The sequence below is a fragment of the Ascidiella aspersa genome, chromosome 2, assembly GCF_963924565.1.
Source record: "Ascidiella aspersa chromosome 2, kaAscAspe10.2, whole genome shotgun sequence".
Classification (NCBI taxonomy): domain Eukaryota; kingdom Metazoa; phylum Chordata; class Ascidiacea; order Phlebobranchia; family Ascidiidae; genus Ascidiella; species Ascidiella aspersa.
In genome coordinates, this window is record NC_139448.1 from 22,174,718 (window position 1) to 22,191,017 (window position 16,300).

At 35.1% G+C, this 16,300-nt stretch overlaps 1 protein-coding gene across 1 annotated transcript in view; it reads left to right on the plus strand.

The window, feature by feature from the left end:
- LOC146164322 (RAB11-binding protein RELCH homolog) overlaps window positions 1-16,300 on the plus strand; it is a 66,051-nt gene that overhangs the window by 31,253 nt on the left and 18,498 nt on the right. Inside the window, exons 5-8 of the mRNA XM_083382874.1 lie at window positions 30-179; window positions 7,430-7,530; window positions 11,775-11,954; window positions 14,825-14,903. Of these exons, the coding sequence (XP_083239000.1) occupies window positions 30-179; window positions 7,430-7,530; window positions 11,775-11,954; window positions 14,825-14,903 (510 nt within the window). The remainder of the gene's footprint in view (window positions 1-29; window positions 180-7,429; window positions 7,531-11,774; window positions 11,955-14,824; window positions 14,904-16,300) is intronic.

The window sequence follows — 16,300 nt, forward strand, 5'->3', positions numbered from 1 at the left end:
ATATGAATGTTTTACTATGTATATAATAGGACTTTGATGACTGGCATGATGTGGGAATTAATACTTCGAAGCCACCTGACCTGCTGAGATTGTACCGGAATTATTATAGCTGTAAAATGCTGCAAACTCAAAGTGAACATTTAACAGTCAAGACTGATGTAGAACTGGATAAAGAAATGGTTAGTTTTTTTTTTCCTAATTTATTGAAAATATGCCTAAAAAAGTTGATGGTATAGTTTAGCACAATTTTTTATTTCCCCAAAAGCATTCAGCTTGCAATTAAATTTTATTAATCATTTAACCAAATTTTTTTTTCAAGAAAATTTTCCAAAAAAATAGAACTTGTCATCATTAGAGATGTCCGATGTTTGATATCTCAAAGCAATTCGAAATAATTTGGTTAAAAGTTGCCATCTAATCAACATTCCTAAGATGGACCATAATTGCCCAATATATTGTTACTAGACGAAATACCCGGTGTTGCCCAGGTTAAATAGAATATTTACCAGTTATTCTAACTGGTTAAAAATTAATTACACCTACAATAACCACGATAATGTACAAAGTCTACCTGAATTTTGTTTGGTTAAACTAAATGAAACAATCCATTATACTGTGGGCTCTTGATCACTATTTTACATTACGTTGTAACATGTTAAACTACTATAGCCTCATGTTATAGCCCATGATTATAGAAGATAAATTATGTGCTAATCAGTATACCCAAAAAGTAATGCTACGGATAGCGTAAGATCTTCCTAAGAGGCATAAATATTGCAAACATATTTTTTTAAGTCGCATAACATTTTACTTATGCCTAAACGTTTGCACTGCCTGTCACTAAATACCTGTTAGTTAGCTTAAACTATGCACAGGATTTCAATTTAGGTGTATCAGTTACAAAACCCCGAAAGAGTGTAATGCTAAACATTTAAGAAGCCTAAATTTAAGGGTGGAATTCATAACTGGGGGCATGGATCAGATTACCTTGATCCGGGATCAATATTTCAGTTTGCATTCCACAAACTTGGATCAAACTTTTTTTCTTCCATTTTACCTAGTAATCCATTTGTTGCTTGATATAAGGCAATGCAGGACAAACAACATCCTAAAAGTTTTCAAAGAGGATAAGCATTGAATTAACACAATATATTGTGCAAAAGGGAATGAGTTATTAAAACTAGTTTAGAAATGGTTGAGTACCCATTTCTTGCTTTTTCAGAAAATCATATGAATTCTATTTTAAAAATTCCAGTTGTTTGGCGCCAGAATGTTTAAGCTCTTATGGTTTGCTTTTCGGATTTTTTAATCCAGCCTGTTTAGTTAGAATGATGGTCATTGGAAAAAGTTTAAAACACACAACTCGGGTTTACTTTTTTGGCCGGTGTCAAAATCGGGAGTGTCACCCAGGTTATATTTATCCACTCCACAGGCCTGAAAAGGGTTATTATTTTCTTTTGCTTACTGAGCTTAAATTTTTGCAGTAAAAATCATCAATGCTGTCCCGCAATGTCTACAACAAAATGTTAGTGTTATGCTCATCAAACCTTTAATGGGACTTCAGTAGAAGGATTTTAAGCAGTGGTAACCATCTTTGTGAACAAAAACATATTTACAGGCATGCAGTACATCTGTGTTACTCAACCTATATGTGGCGACCCAAAATAGGGTCGCTGACTGCAGTAATTACCCCCAATTTCTTGAAGTGCTATAATTGTTGTTAGTGCAGAAAAGCGACAAATTGTTTAAACTTTCTCTGGTACTTATCTTGCTTCATTAGAGTCTACAAGTTGATCAAGGAAATCAATTGCGGCCTTACCAAAAAAGTATGGTAGACTTGCACTTAAGTTAATACCAAGTCCTATATCTGCTGGTCATTAAAAAATTTGTTTGAGATGTACTAGGTGTTGCTTTATTGACTTGCTTGCGACTAGAATGTAGAAGTGGAATCGGACATAAGCCAACCCACTATTCTACAGGTGATGTGTCTTGACCAGGCGCGTAGCGTGACCGTTTCAAAGGGGGGTGTCCCGAATTTTCAACTTAGGGAATTCCCCTATTTTCTGTCTGACGTTAATGAATAATGACGTCATTAAACAGTGGCGGATGTGACGTCATAAAATAGTGATTGTAATGACGTCATAAAACATTCTAATCAGAAACAACTAACGTCCAGCAAAGGAGCACATGCATCGTCGACACTCCTGCCAGGCGAAAAACTAAACCAAGACCGTTAAATACGTGTGATAGTCGAGTTTTTTACTTTTAAGCAGCGCAGATTCTTAAGTTCCATGTACGGGACTAGCGTTAAATTACTGTCACGCTTTTGGCCACCTGCTTTATGCCAATACTAAACGAAGAATGTTTTTGCCTGGTGTTATTATGCGACGATTAGCGCAACATCTGTGCTAGCTGTGTGCCAAGTCAGCTAAAATACAAGTTGCGGTTGAGGTAAAGTATGTTGTGTCCACTGCACACTAAATATGTGGTCTTAGAATATGCTTATAGAAAACAATTTTGCGTTAACTATCATTAAATAAAAATGGCGACTTTAAACGCGCACGATAGTCATCATTATACCACCTTTTAAGAATCTGATTCAGTTCAAAATAATCCGTTGTTAACCAATATCTAATGTTAGAGCAGACAGCGAACAGCAAGGAGCATTAGCTGCGTCTAACTTCGACTTTTTAGCGTAAAACAAAAAGACGGTTTGACTTAGCGAACTGTTAATTGTCGAATTCACACTTGATAATTAATCAGCCAACCTCAACAATTATCGAAAGAGATAAATTATATATTGCGTTTACGGTCGACCAAAAAAGACAAAAACGGAGTTTTGCGTTAGATTTTGGTTACAATAGTTTTTTTTAAACCCCAGCCCCTGGATGCGCCACTGTGTCACATAATCAGTAACCCAAACCAACTAGGGGGCCTGGGGTATGGTGTGAACAAACTCCAGCGAGTACGGGCGAAGCCCGAAAAAATTTTCGTTTCGTGTATTCTAGACGCTAAAAACGGTGACTATTAGGAGCTTACGGCTGTTTAAAGTCGTCTATAGACGTTAGAAAAATTGCAACACCTCGTTGCCTTATTCACGTCCGATTTTCAAGTGATTTCAATTGCGCTCGATACGTTATGGAATTGCGGTGTCAGAACAGCCTCTGTGACATAACAATCACAAACTGTTGCACTTCGTTGTCGGCAAACTTAACGATGTTTATAATTTCGCCGATGGTATGAAGCGTGGCTTCAAAATCGCCCTTTTAGAAATCTGTATAATTAGTAAATTATTCAGCTGAAACTGAGCAAGAAAACCACAAAAATATGGCTTATTACTGAAGTTACGGTAAGACGGCCATTTATTATCAGTCTAGCAGAAAGCTATAGTTCGCCGACGTTTTAATCTATGTTTCAAAATGCGACGGCCAAGCTCTCTTTCGAGATTGAGGCTAATAAAAAACATTCGATAGAGCGACCTGCGGTGAAGACGTTTGCTGTACCTTACAAGCTTGTTTTCTACGTTGTTGAAAATGTTTGTCCCAACAATAAAATATATTTTCGTTATTAAGCTTGATTAAGATTACAGTACTTGAGTTATTGACAGACGAAATGCTAAATGAAACAACGATAACAAGCGGTGATTAGGCGTTGGCGGCGATAAGCACCGACGTGTTTTCAACGCCAGGTACAATGTTTTCGATGTAACATTGCAGGAATCACGGTTTTAGTTTTGTGATAATTGTTTACTGAGATTTCAAAGGGGGGTGTCAAGACTCCTAGATGCCCCCCCACGCTACACCCCTGGTCTTGACCCTGAACAAATACACTGGTCTTTATAAAAAATCTCTTTGTTCACTGGTACATACAAAATTGTATTACCAACTGTGAAGATTTCTTTTTAAGCAAATTTCTTAATTTACACTAATGTTTATATATATTTTTTTTTTCTTTTGATCTCAGCTCATTAATTTGATCTATTACGACCTTCTTGATTTTTGTTACAGTATTAGATGCTGATCAAAAAATCTTAATTAAATCTTCATAAACTTCATTATATATTTTCTACAGACGCTGGAAAATTTAAATGTTCAAAGTTAAAGGGAAATGTTTGAGATATTTAAATCAAATATAAGTTAAGATGTTTAAAACGGATCACATTTACCAAACCTTAAATGTTAAGGCAGGGCAAATGCTAATTTCCGCCAGGCTGCGGAGTCGGACTCTGGACTCGACGGAGTCGGTTTGTTTTGCCGGAGTCGGACTCTGGACTCTGGTAAGACCACGTAAAACTACCCGAGTCCCGAGTCCGACGTGCGCATGCGCAGTATCAAATGTTAAGGCCGCAAAATGTAAGTTGTAAAAGTGTAATAACAAATGGTGAAATATTTTTAAACCATGTAATGCGCGCGGTTGGATCAATTATGACATCAATATGAGTGGATTGCAAAAAATCCACCTTAATTTAGTTGCGTAAATGGTTAAAAAAATACAGGCTGTAGAGTGGGGCCACCATATTTTAAAAAGAGGACATTTTCTTGCCTGCAAGTAAAACAAAAGTAGAATTGTTACGTTTGAGAAAAACAAGTATTGCATTCAGCTTGGAAATTAACACATCCTTTTTCTAAAACACGGATACTTCTGGCGTAGCTCATCAGTAAAAAGAGTTTTCCTTTTCAGCATTATAATGTATAGCTTATATTTGACTTTGTTATTGTCTAAATTTGGTGGCTGAGAACCACCTGATGCCATAGACAAGTGGTTCTTAATCTTTTTCAGCCGTGTCCTCCTTGGTAATTTTCGCCTTGCTCCCCCTCTCTACGAAAAGCACTTTGGCATTTTTAATTAAGTATCACTGAGACAACTTGAAAATAGTGAAGGTTGTCGTCGGTCGCGCAAAGCGCGAAAAAATTGGGTTTAATTGGCGCTAAACTGTAAATTCAGGAGGATTTTAGCATTGGACACACAATAAATTGCTCGAATGCTCGTGCACAAGATGATTTTGACAAACGTGTCGTGAGGGCATTCACTCCACAGTTGTAAGGCTGCGATGTCAGCGCAAATAAAAATGTAAGCGCAAAAATTAAACTTTGCGTTATCATGTCTCAAAAGATGTGATAACACACAACAAGAGCAGCAATATTGCAAAAACATTATTGATTCGTGCGAAAAAGTTTGAGTCCCCTGTTGCTAGCCTGTTATCCAATTAAATAAAACATGGATAAAAATAGTTCGAACGGTGGATGAATTTTGTCGTTTATCTATAAGTTTTAAAATAGGGCCGTTATACCTTCAATGATATGAAAACATGCAATGCCACTAAAAGAGACTTTGTGCTAAAAAAAGTTAACATATAAGTAGAAAAGATTTGCGAAAAAAATTGTTTGTCGTTTTAATGTTAAAGGTGGCAAAAACAAAGTTTGTACAGCTCTGTAGGAGTGGTGTACAACACAGCGAAACCATTGGAATGCAAAAATTAAATATTAACTTAAAGCTAGCGCAAAAAAAAAGTATGAGCAACTAACTCGAAATGCGAAAAAAGAGGAAATTTGGACATTTTGAGCGTCCTCGGAGGACCATTCAGTTTTCTTGAGAAAAGAGGACATATGGTAGGCCTACTGTAGAGTCAGAGCTGGACTCGGGACTCGACAAAATCTTACATTTGGTCGGACGTGGGAGTCGGACTCAGGTTTTTATTAACCGACTCCGCAGCCCTGATTTCCGCCCCTTCAAAAATATTTCTTTGTAATGTTTTGTCTCAAAAATAGAACAAAGACACAGAACAGGTTTCTGATATTTTCTCACTGTGTCTTTTTCTCACGATACTTTCTCACTGTGTCAACTTTTATGAAAGAAATTTAGCATGACGGATTCCTTACTTTGTAATTTTGTTGTTAATTACATTGCAGTTCTTTTTTAGATTTGACTCTGCTGATTACCTTTTGAGCTTGACGCAATCGTCATGAAGCCAACAATAATGTCAAGCATAAACTTGTTGCACACAAGTGCACAAAATTATATATTATACCACTTAAAAACAAGACAATTGTTATTAACATTAATTCAAATGGCATCCTTAATTCGAATGAATCAATAACATTGGGTTATTAATAAGCACAGGTTAACTAAAAAGTAGGTACATACAAGAAAGGCTAACACCTGTATAAAACTAATGAGAAAATTAAGGGGAAATAAAGGTAACAGCCTGTGAATGTGCATTTTCTGAAATAACAGGAAACATTTTAGGGTGATATCACAAGAAAAGATCCTAAGCCTTCCATTAAAGTGGCAAATTCTAGCCTAATATTTTTTATTCTGAAACTAATTTTATCTTGTTGGATGTGCTGACCATCATTTAATGCAAGGGTCTCAAACACGCGGCCCGCGAGAACATTTTGTGCGGCCCGTGTAGAAATTTTGGATTTCCAAGTATTTAACAATATTTAAGTGCCACATATCTTTTTTTATCAGATTTGAAAGTTAAAATTCACTCTAAAATTGCTTCAAAAAACTGAAACTATACTCACCAAACTTCACTGTCATATCACTTTCAAACGCTACCATTTATGCGGTAAAAGAGCTACTATTACGTCACATTGCCTATTCAACTCTGTACAGTTGTCACAATAACGCTGGAAAGTGCGTCAGTCAGGTGTTAGTGTAATTGGTCATCTCATAATGTATAAATTGATTGTCGAGTTGTAGACTTTGATTGTTCTAGCCTAAGATTGAAATAAATTTCTATAGCTTAAAAAGCTAAATTACACTTGTCTTTTGCTTCAAAAATGAGAAAAATCACAGACGAAAGAAAAGTTTTTCAAGATAAGTGGGAGGAATTATATTTTGTCACCGCGGTCAGAGGTACTATAGTTATTGACTTATTTGCCGGCAGAAGATCTCTGTTATGAAGAAGTATAACAAGGGTTTGCACTTCGAAACAATGCACCGCGATAAATAATATGCTTACCAGGGCAAAGTAAAAAAATAAAAAGTTAAACCAGCATTTTGCAAACAAAGAAGTTTCGTGGCCAACATTAGGCAGTCCACATCTGCAAGCAACTTTAAGATTTGTTTCTGCTGACAATTTGAAGCCCAATATCGAGATCCTTGTCCTTGAAAAACGCTGCCAGTAAAGTAGCCAAAACAAATAACTATAGCCTAAAATCAGCCTACATGTGTTTATATTTTATTGTGTTCTTATTTATTGTGAATTGCGGCCCTTGGGCATTTTACACGTCCTCATTTGGCCCTCAGAGCAATTTGAGTTTGAGACCCTTGATTTAATGTAACATATGGACAGACAATGGTCCTAAAACTAAAAAGAATTTTGATAAATGATTAACATTTTATGCACGGTACATTTCCCTGAACAAAATATAAAATAAAATTACATGGAAAAAAATCATTTTACTGGAATATATTTTTTTAGATAAATAACACAAATTCGGAAAATGAAAGGTTATCATTGCAAGTGTCACATTTAAAAAAAGAAAATGACGAACTTCATAATGAAGTAGTGAACCTTAAAAGGTAAGAATTAACCTAGAGTATGTTAATACCTTGTTTTGCACTGTAGTTAAAATTGGCATGCAGCATCTCAAGTGTTTAGTTTTAAAAGGTATGAATTAGCAAAAGGTTTAGAATAATGTTATCTATTACATCGTTCAACAAAAAATATTTTGTCTTTCTTGCATTAACTTTAAAAAACGTTTGAAGGTAAGTTTGGCAGGCTGATTCCAAATTTGTTTACAGATTGCTATCCGTGTTTACCATTTTTGCAAAATCATACCCAAGCTGACCTTTCTAGACTTTCGGTATGGCAATTAGAGTGGGAATGTAATGGCTAATAAAACTATATTCTCACTAGATCACACCTACTCTGGCATGAAGTTATAAATTGATTATAATAGGCCTCTGGCAGAGCACGGTAAAACAAATAAAAATGTGTTCGGTTAAAACAGAATTGGGGAGTGATGGCTCCAGTGTTTTTTTTAAGGTGTTTTGGAGGACCAAAACGGTCCCCCAAATTTCTCCAGCGGTTTCCCAAATTTTGGACTTGCAACTTTTTGGTATTTAAATGAAACACTTGCGGTCTCTAAAAACTACTTAGCGGTCACCCAAAACAAACCTTAAAAAAAAACCTGGATGGCTCCCATCTTTCCAGCACACGAAAGGCGCGACATTTCCACCTTCATAAATAGTGTGCATCTGGCATACTTCAAATAGAAGCTTGGAAGCCAGAAAAAAGCTGGGCGCCTTAAAAGGTTTGCACAACCTAAGGTAAAACGCTCCTTTTGTGCATAAATTGAAAAAACACCAAGCTCAAGTTCGGTGTCTCACAGACAGTGTTCCCGCTAAGCGCACTTTTTTTGCGCATTTGTGCAAAATTTTGGGCACTTGCGCACTTTTTTTCACGTAAGTGCGCAAGCAAAAAAAAAATTGAAAGTTGTTTTTTTACTTAAATTCGACCTTCAGTCGTCTCCTGAAGCCCACATTATCACTATTTTACAAAGATTATTACATATAATACCTTATGTACTCCATTTTTGATTCACGAAAGTTTCGAAAAAGTGCCCAAATTAGTTTTATTCAAGCTACATACGGAACAAAAAGTGCCCAAATCAGTTTTATTTAAGCTAGGTATGGACAAAAAACTGCCCAATTTAATTTTATTCGAGCTACGTACGGAACAAAAAGTGCCCAAATCAGTTTTATTTAAGCTACGTACGGACAGAAATGTGCCCAAATTAGTTTTATCCGAGCTACGTACGGACAAAAAAGTGCCCAAATTAGTTTTATTTAAGCTACGTACGGCCAAAAAAGTGCCTAAATTAATTTTATTCGAGTTACGTACAGAACAAAAAGTGCCCAAATTAGTTTTATTTAAGCTAGGTATGGACAAAAAAGTGCCCAAATTAATTTTATTTGTGTTACGTACGGAACAAAAAGTGCCCAAATTAGTTTTATTTAAGCTAGGTATGGACAAAAAAGTGCCCAAATTAATTTTATTCGAGCTACGTACGGCACAAAAAAGTGCCCACATTAGTTTTGTTTGAGCTACGTACGGACCAAAAAGTGCCCAAATTAGTTTTATTTAAGCTAGGTATGGACAAAAAAGTGCCCAAATTAATTTTATTTGAGCTACGTACGGACCAAAAAGTGCCCAAATTAGTTTTATTTAAGCTAGGTATGGACAAAAAAGTGCCCAAATTAGTTTTATTCAAGCTACGTACGGTAAAAAAAAGTGCCCACATTAGTTTTGTTTGAGCTTTGTACGACCAAAAAAGTGCCCAAATTAGTTTACACGCATGTGTAGTTTCAGCCGATCTGTCAGAAATTAGCCGATCTGTTCAGAAATTAAACAGGTCTACGACAATTAGGGCATCCAAAGGCAGGAGAGTCTGACTTTTAGACCTTGAGGTAGCGAGAATTTGCACTAATTGTATCTTTAGGTAAACTTCCGGCAGATATAAATAAAAAATATTGGCTAAAAACTTACAAAAAACTATGAGATAGATTTAATAATACTTGACCCACCCGATCCCAAACGATAACCAGTTCCCTAACTCAAATAATGTGCATTAATTTAATAATTATTTGAATGCTGGTGAAAAAGCCCAAACTCGGGTGGGCATAAGATAATTTCTAGTCCAGGTTATATAGGATTGTTACGTCACACATTGATGTATTCGGAACGAAAGTGTTTATATTATTACTAAATCAATGCACATTATTTGGGTTAGGGTGCTCGTTAGTGTTTGGGCTCGGCTGGCAGGTATTATTAAATTTAATCTTCTTAAGCATATTTGTTAAGTCAAATTAGTACATTGTCCCAAGACTTCAAAGTCTAAAAGTCAGACTTTTCCATCCTTTGGATGCCCTAATTGCTGTATACCTTTACTTGAAACTGCACTAATTCCTGACGGATCGGGTGGTAGTTTAGTAAGTGTGAAATTTGGTTTGTGGTTTTGTGATTGGCAAGTTTTTGAACTACTAATTTTGATTAGTCATGGTTACTCTAATAGGCTCACTTTACTCATATTTAAATCTTTTACGACGGATTCGGGCTTAGTTTTTCTAAACAAGGTAGTGCAGTTAACTGGAATCGTCTCCCCTCTCTAAGACCTGAAGAAATGACTCCGCTTTTACGGTTGCTGTTTTATGATATTCGAGCGATGCGTGATCTTTCAACAACGCAGTCCCTTTTACGTATTCTGCTGCACTCCGTAGTGGAGTTTTGACGAGCTGCTTTAGGGATGACCCTCCTGCCTTTTCCGGTGCAAACAGAACGCAATGTTTGCAAAATGCACCTTGCCCTACATCGCTGTAAACAAGCCAAGGATGCGATTTAAGCCATGATGCATGGAAGGACACATAACAGATTTTGTTGTTTTTCATTCTTTTTAGTCTTGGAAATACGTAAGTTTCGTCTGGCATCCACGGATTTAACAAAAGTTTCCGCTTTGTCTCCCTCGAAATATTAGCTCCAACGAAATTTCCAATGTCATTTGGAGACCCAGTTCCAGACGATTGTTGTTGAGGTGACACTATACTCGCTGATTCGATTTGTGTTTTATCTTTTTCATGGCTCGTTTCTGGCAATTCTAATCGACCAGACGACCAGTGACACTCCTTGTTTCAAAATACGATGTGATTTTTCTAACTTTTTGCTTCTTTCTTTCTGGAGATGTCATATTTTTGGATGAAACTCGTGCTTTTACTGACAAACTTCAAAAACACTGTCCACTAGAACAATATTGCTATCGCTTCACTAACATTTAACTCCTTTCGAATCCACGCTGTGCAATCGATTTATTTTTTATTAATGACCTAGATACTTCTGCCTCCCTTCACGATGAATCGTCTAAATAACATTTTCCGCTGAGATGATATATTATTAAAACGTCGTCGAACTATAGCTTCCTGCTTAACTAAAAATAAATGGCCATCTTACTTGTTTGTTTTCTTTTTGTACAGTTTCAGCTGAATAATTTACTAATTATACCGAGTTTAAAAAGGGCGATTTTGAAGCCACGTTTCATACAATCGGCGAAACTAAACTACAAATATCACCAGATTTTTTGATAAGCAGCGTTAATTTTGCTGACAACGAAGTGCAACAGTTTGTGATTGACACGTCACAGAGTGTGTTCTGACACCACAATCTAATAGTTTTCGCGCACAATTGAAATCACGTGCCAATCGGACGTGAATGAGTGAACGGAGTGTTGTACTTTTCTAACGTCAAATAGACAAATTTAAAGAGCCGTAAGCTCCTAATAATCGCCGTTTTTAGCGTCTAGAATACACGAAACGTAAAATTTTTTGGGCTCCGCCCGTATCCGCTAAGGGTGTTCCTACGACGCACGTGTTCTCTTTTGCTGGACGTTAAGTGTTTCTGCTTATTTTTTATGACGTCATTATTCATTACAGTCAGACGGAAAATCGGGGAATTCCCTAAGTTGAAATTGCGGGACACCCCCCTTTGAAATGGTCACGCTACGCCCCTGCCCCTAACATATAAGATCCCCTGTAAAAATGTGGTAGAAGCACTTTTCTTATATATAAACCAATACATATTTAATTATTTGTTAGCTTCTGATTTTTACAGTTTATGTCTAGATAATCTTCCATGTGACAGACATTATTATTTAACTTAAATTTATTTTAAAATCATAGATTGCTAAAGTGGTTGTTGCATTTTGCACATAAAATGCAACATTAAACGATTCAATAGATTCGAAAGACTGATTTTTAGATTAAACATTTCACAGAAAATCAGAATCTTCGTTGGAAGCAATCAACACTTTGAAGCATACAAATAAGTCAACATTATTGAAAGGCACAAACATTGACTCCTTCAAAGTTCAATCAAACAGTGTTTCTAATGTAGTCATTGATAAAGTGACATACGCCAACCAAAGTGGTGAACATTTATTTTCTCCAAATGAACAGTAAGTTTGTTTATTATTGTTGTACCTTTTTATTTGACATGATTTTGTTAACATTTTGTTAATTTATTCTAATGTTTAGTGATACTGATAATTTTGCTATTAAAGTTATGGTTTACATTCAGGTGCTAAGTTTAAAGTAGGACTTGGCTTTGTGTAGTAAAGAGCTCAACTCAGTGTTCCAAATAAGCCTATATACATTATTGCTGATGCAATTCATTTCCGAAATGTAAAAATAAAATAAACAAGCAGAAAATTATATGATACAATAAAGAATTCCAATCTCTAAGATGATTGAAAATAAATTGGGCAAGCAATAATTTGTAATGCCAGGTGCAGAGATTTATTATTATTAGCGTAAAGAAAAAAAGTTGCTGTTATTAGCATGTTGGCACATTGGTTTTAGAGAAAAAAAAAACAGTGATAATAATAATTTACTTGGGATTTGTTATTCTATAATACCTATTATTTGAAATGAATAGGCATTCTAAATATTCCCTTATGTTCTCTAAGTTGTGAAATGGTTAAAATTTGCTCATAGATTTGTTTCTTATTTTAGGCTATTAATGCAAAAAATTTAAACTCAAGAGTGTTGTGTCATGAAAATTGCGAGGTTACCTTAGGCTCGATCTGCAGAATGCAAGATACAACTCAGCGATGGAAAAGAGTCAGCAGTTGACTGTTCAAAGTTGAAGCTTATCAATCACATCACTGCCAACACAAACAGAATTTACTAACTCATTTCATGACAGCATTATAGCCAGTTTCAAAACACCGGCAAGAAAAAGGCTGATCATTATATGTTGAAAGAGCTTGAAATCATGGTGATGTGTTACCGGTTTTGAAACTGCCTAGAAAATAGTTTTATTCTTCTTAAACAACATAGAATGCATTTTTAATATCGATGGTGGTCTGACAATACCAACCTAATGGGTCACAGCTGTTCATTGATAGCTCTAGACCAGTGGTTCTTAAACTTTTTGCGTCACGCCCCGCTTTTACAATTTTAATAAAACTTGCGCCCTCAACGGGGACCCCTGGAGTTGTTAGGTTGTGTCTAAAACCCCACAAAACAAATCTGATCATGTTTGGTTTAATATTGACCGTGCTACGTCAATTTGAAAATTCAGATTTAAGGCCCGTTAACACTACAGCTGCACTGAGCTGAGCAAAGCGTAATTTGCATTTAAATTCTATTATGTCGAGCGTTTCACGCTTTGCTAAACTCAAGCCCGGTGCAGCAGCTAGCTTAAAGTTACGCTTTGCTAAAGCTCCATACAGCTGGAAAAAAATACGCTTTGGGGCGATTTCCACGCTTTGCTAAACTCAAGCCCAGTGCAGCAATAGAAAAACGTTACGTTTTGGAGCGATTTTTACGTCCTCACACAATTATATCACTTATCTAAAGTTAAAAAAAACATGCTAAAAAGCCATTTTTCGTATAAAACAGACTAACAAATGTTGTTGAAAAGTGACACTTGTACAATGACTACTCACTTTTTTCTGCAAAACAAGTTTATTTATAGCTGTTCAATTGTAAAGCAATGCAAAAAAAGAAGAAAATATTTTTTTTCAGTGTGAGGATAATTTATTTTTTTCAAAAAGTTTAGCCTAAATCTGAATTTTCAAATTGACGTAGCACGCTCAATACTTAACCAACGTGCTCAGATTTGTTTTGTGCGGTTTTAAGACACAACCTAGCAATTCCACGAGTCCCCACTGAAATTTGCCAAAAAAGTGTTTTTTTGAACAACCCTAATGTTCAGGCAGGATGTATCTAGAATTTCAAAAATGCAGAGGGTCCTTTTTTTTTCAGTTTTCTGTTTTTTGCCGTTAATAACTAAAGATATCATAATATAGGAAAAATCCTAATTATGAACAGCTTCTTAATGTCTGGCCAAAGTTAACCTTTAAATGCAAAGTGAATCAATACACGTGTCATCAACACTTCCCAATTTGCTCATGGTAAACAGAGTATTTTAAAATATTAATTTCCAAGCTTATAATAAAAAATTAATGTTTTAAGTTGCTAACTTTACTCCAATTTTGGGTTGTTAAATGAAATTTAATAATCTTGTTTTGTCTGTTTATCACTTCTGCAAATTATGCTGTATTATCCAATATAAGCTACTTATGTTGTACTTTATGTATTGTCCAAGTAGCTATTATTGCCCAAGTTTATGTTCTGCCAATATAGTCTAGAACAGTGATTCTTAACCTTTTTTCAACCACGCCCCTCTTTGGTAACTGTTTTCTGCCTTACAACAAATGTGTTGTGAAGGCATTGACTCCACAGTTGTAAGGTTGCATAGAAACTATGTGTAACATTGTTGCCAGAATGCAAAATTATCCAATGCGTTCATGTTTCAAAAGGGTTGACGACATACAATACAACGGCAATATTGCAAAAACATTGTACATTCGTGCAAAAAGTTCAAGAGAGTTTGTACAGGTGTAGGAGTGGTGCCCAATGCAATTGCACACTAAGAGTGCATTTTTTTTCGCAGCTTACAACTATACCATATTGTTCTGACTAAACATAGCCCAAATCGGTGGTCAAAAATAGCAACTAAAGCAAGAAACTATGAAGCATTAGTAGCGAAGCTTGCAAATTGCAAAATCCATGAACAATTTTTTCAGTCATTTAACTACACACATGTTTTTAATGCAAAGTATAGCATCATAAAAACAGAATGAACACCTAACGTAACCATTAAAATCACAACAAAAAGTTGAATATTGAATTAAAGCTTGCCCGTCTAGTTAACAACCACTGGTCTACAAAACACAGGCTTTAATTTGGGTATTCATTTTTGCCTTAGACCTGCATAAGTCTAAATTTCAAAAAGACAAAACGGTATTTTTTATCTTAGGTATGTATCGCCAATATTTTGGGAATTACTGTTAGCTGCAACCTCGGTTCCTGTTAAAAATACCTGCTCTGAAACAGAGGTTAGTGTCTTCACAATATTACTTAATTAAAATATCTAACGTGATTTTAATAACTTAGTTTATGTAAAAGTAAAATCGATTTTACTTGCATTATCAATAACTGACCATCACTGCAAAATATATTCAAATAACATCCAGAAGCAAATTAAAACCACTGTACTAGTAAAGTTTTGTACTGCCTAAGCAACCACTACTCATACTGAGACAACATAGGTGCAAAATTGTAATTAAGATTACAAAAGGGCACCCTGCATAATTTTAATATGAAAGAAAACAAAAATAAAAATGAAAATTGAATGAAGACGAAAAAAATAAAGTCACTTATAAATATTTGTCATGACATTTATAAAATAAGCAGGTCGTTCCGACAAAGTCATGTAACTTTTTTCTCTGTGAAAGTCATTTTATGATAAACTGATAGTGGAGTGGCCTAGAAAATAAAACCCCAAATGATTTGACATCTAACAGTAAAGAACAGCACTTTCCGTTTACTCGTTGGCAAGATTATTACTGTGAAATTAAGGTATTAGCATTAAGACAATTCAAATGCTGGTAATTATCCATATTTTTAGTACAGTGTCATTACGCAAAGAGCTGTTCTAAATTTAAAAAAACTGAAGGTTGGTAGATCAAAGCAGTGTTGTATTGTTACCAGGAGACTAAAGTAAACCATATTAAAAAATAGTAAAAATATGAAGTAAAATCGTCAAAATAATAAATAAAAATATTAAATTGTAAAAATTCAGCAATTCAAGCTTCCCATTGTCATTGTGTACTATGCAATAAGTGTTTTGCCTGGCTAAAACGACATTGTGCAGAGAATGATTAAAGTTGCTATTTATTACCATTATGTGTCGCTATGCAATGAACCCAGACCAGTAATATCATCTTGTTATAATATAACCTTCAAATGGCAATCTCTTATAATCATCCTTGACTTATAACTATACTTATCTTTTATGGTTAAATAAACGTTTTAGATCTTTAAGTTCTGTGCACAGTTTGACTTTTTTTCTAGATTAACAATTTTACATTTATCGAACTTCTGCATCCCAGACCCCAACTGAGCTGTACATTACTTCAACAAATTTGTGTAAAACCAGTCAATAAGCAATGTTCTAAGCTCTTATACCTAAAGGGTTGCAAAGAGTTCTAAAAATTAAAGTTTGTTAGACTTATTTTAAGACACAGTATATATATTACAACCTACTACTTTAAATTCTGAAGTATAGGAATCCAAAGCCAATTATTATTGGACTGCTTGTCATAGTCAGTTTGTAACCATGTAACAACTCTCTGTTTTACCAAAAAAAATAAATTTTGTTTTAGCAACACTGTGTTATTTATTCGTATTTAGTTTTTTGTTAATTTTTCATGTGGTTCTCTATTGCAAACTT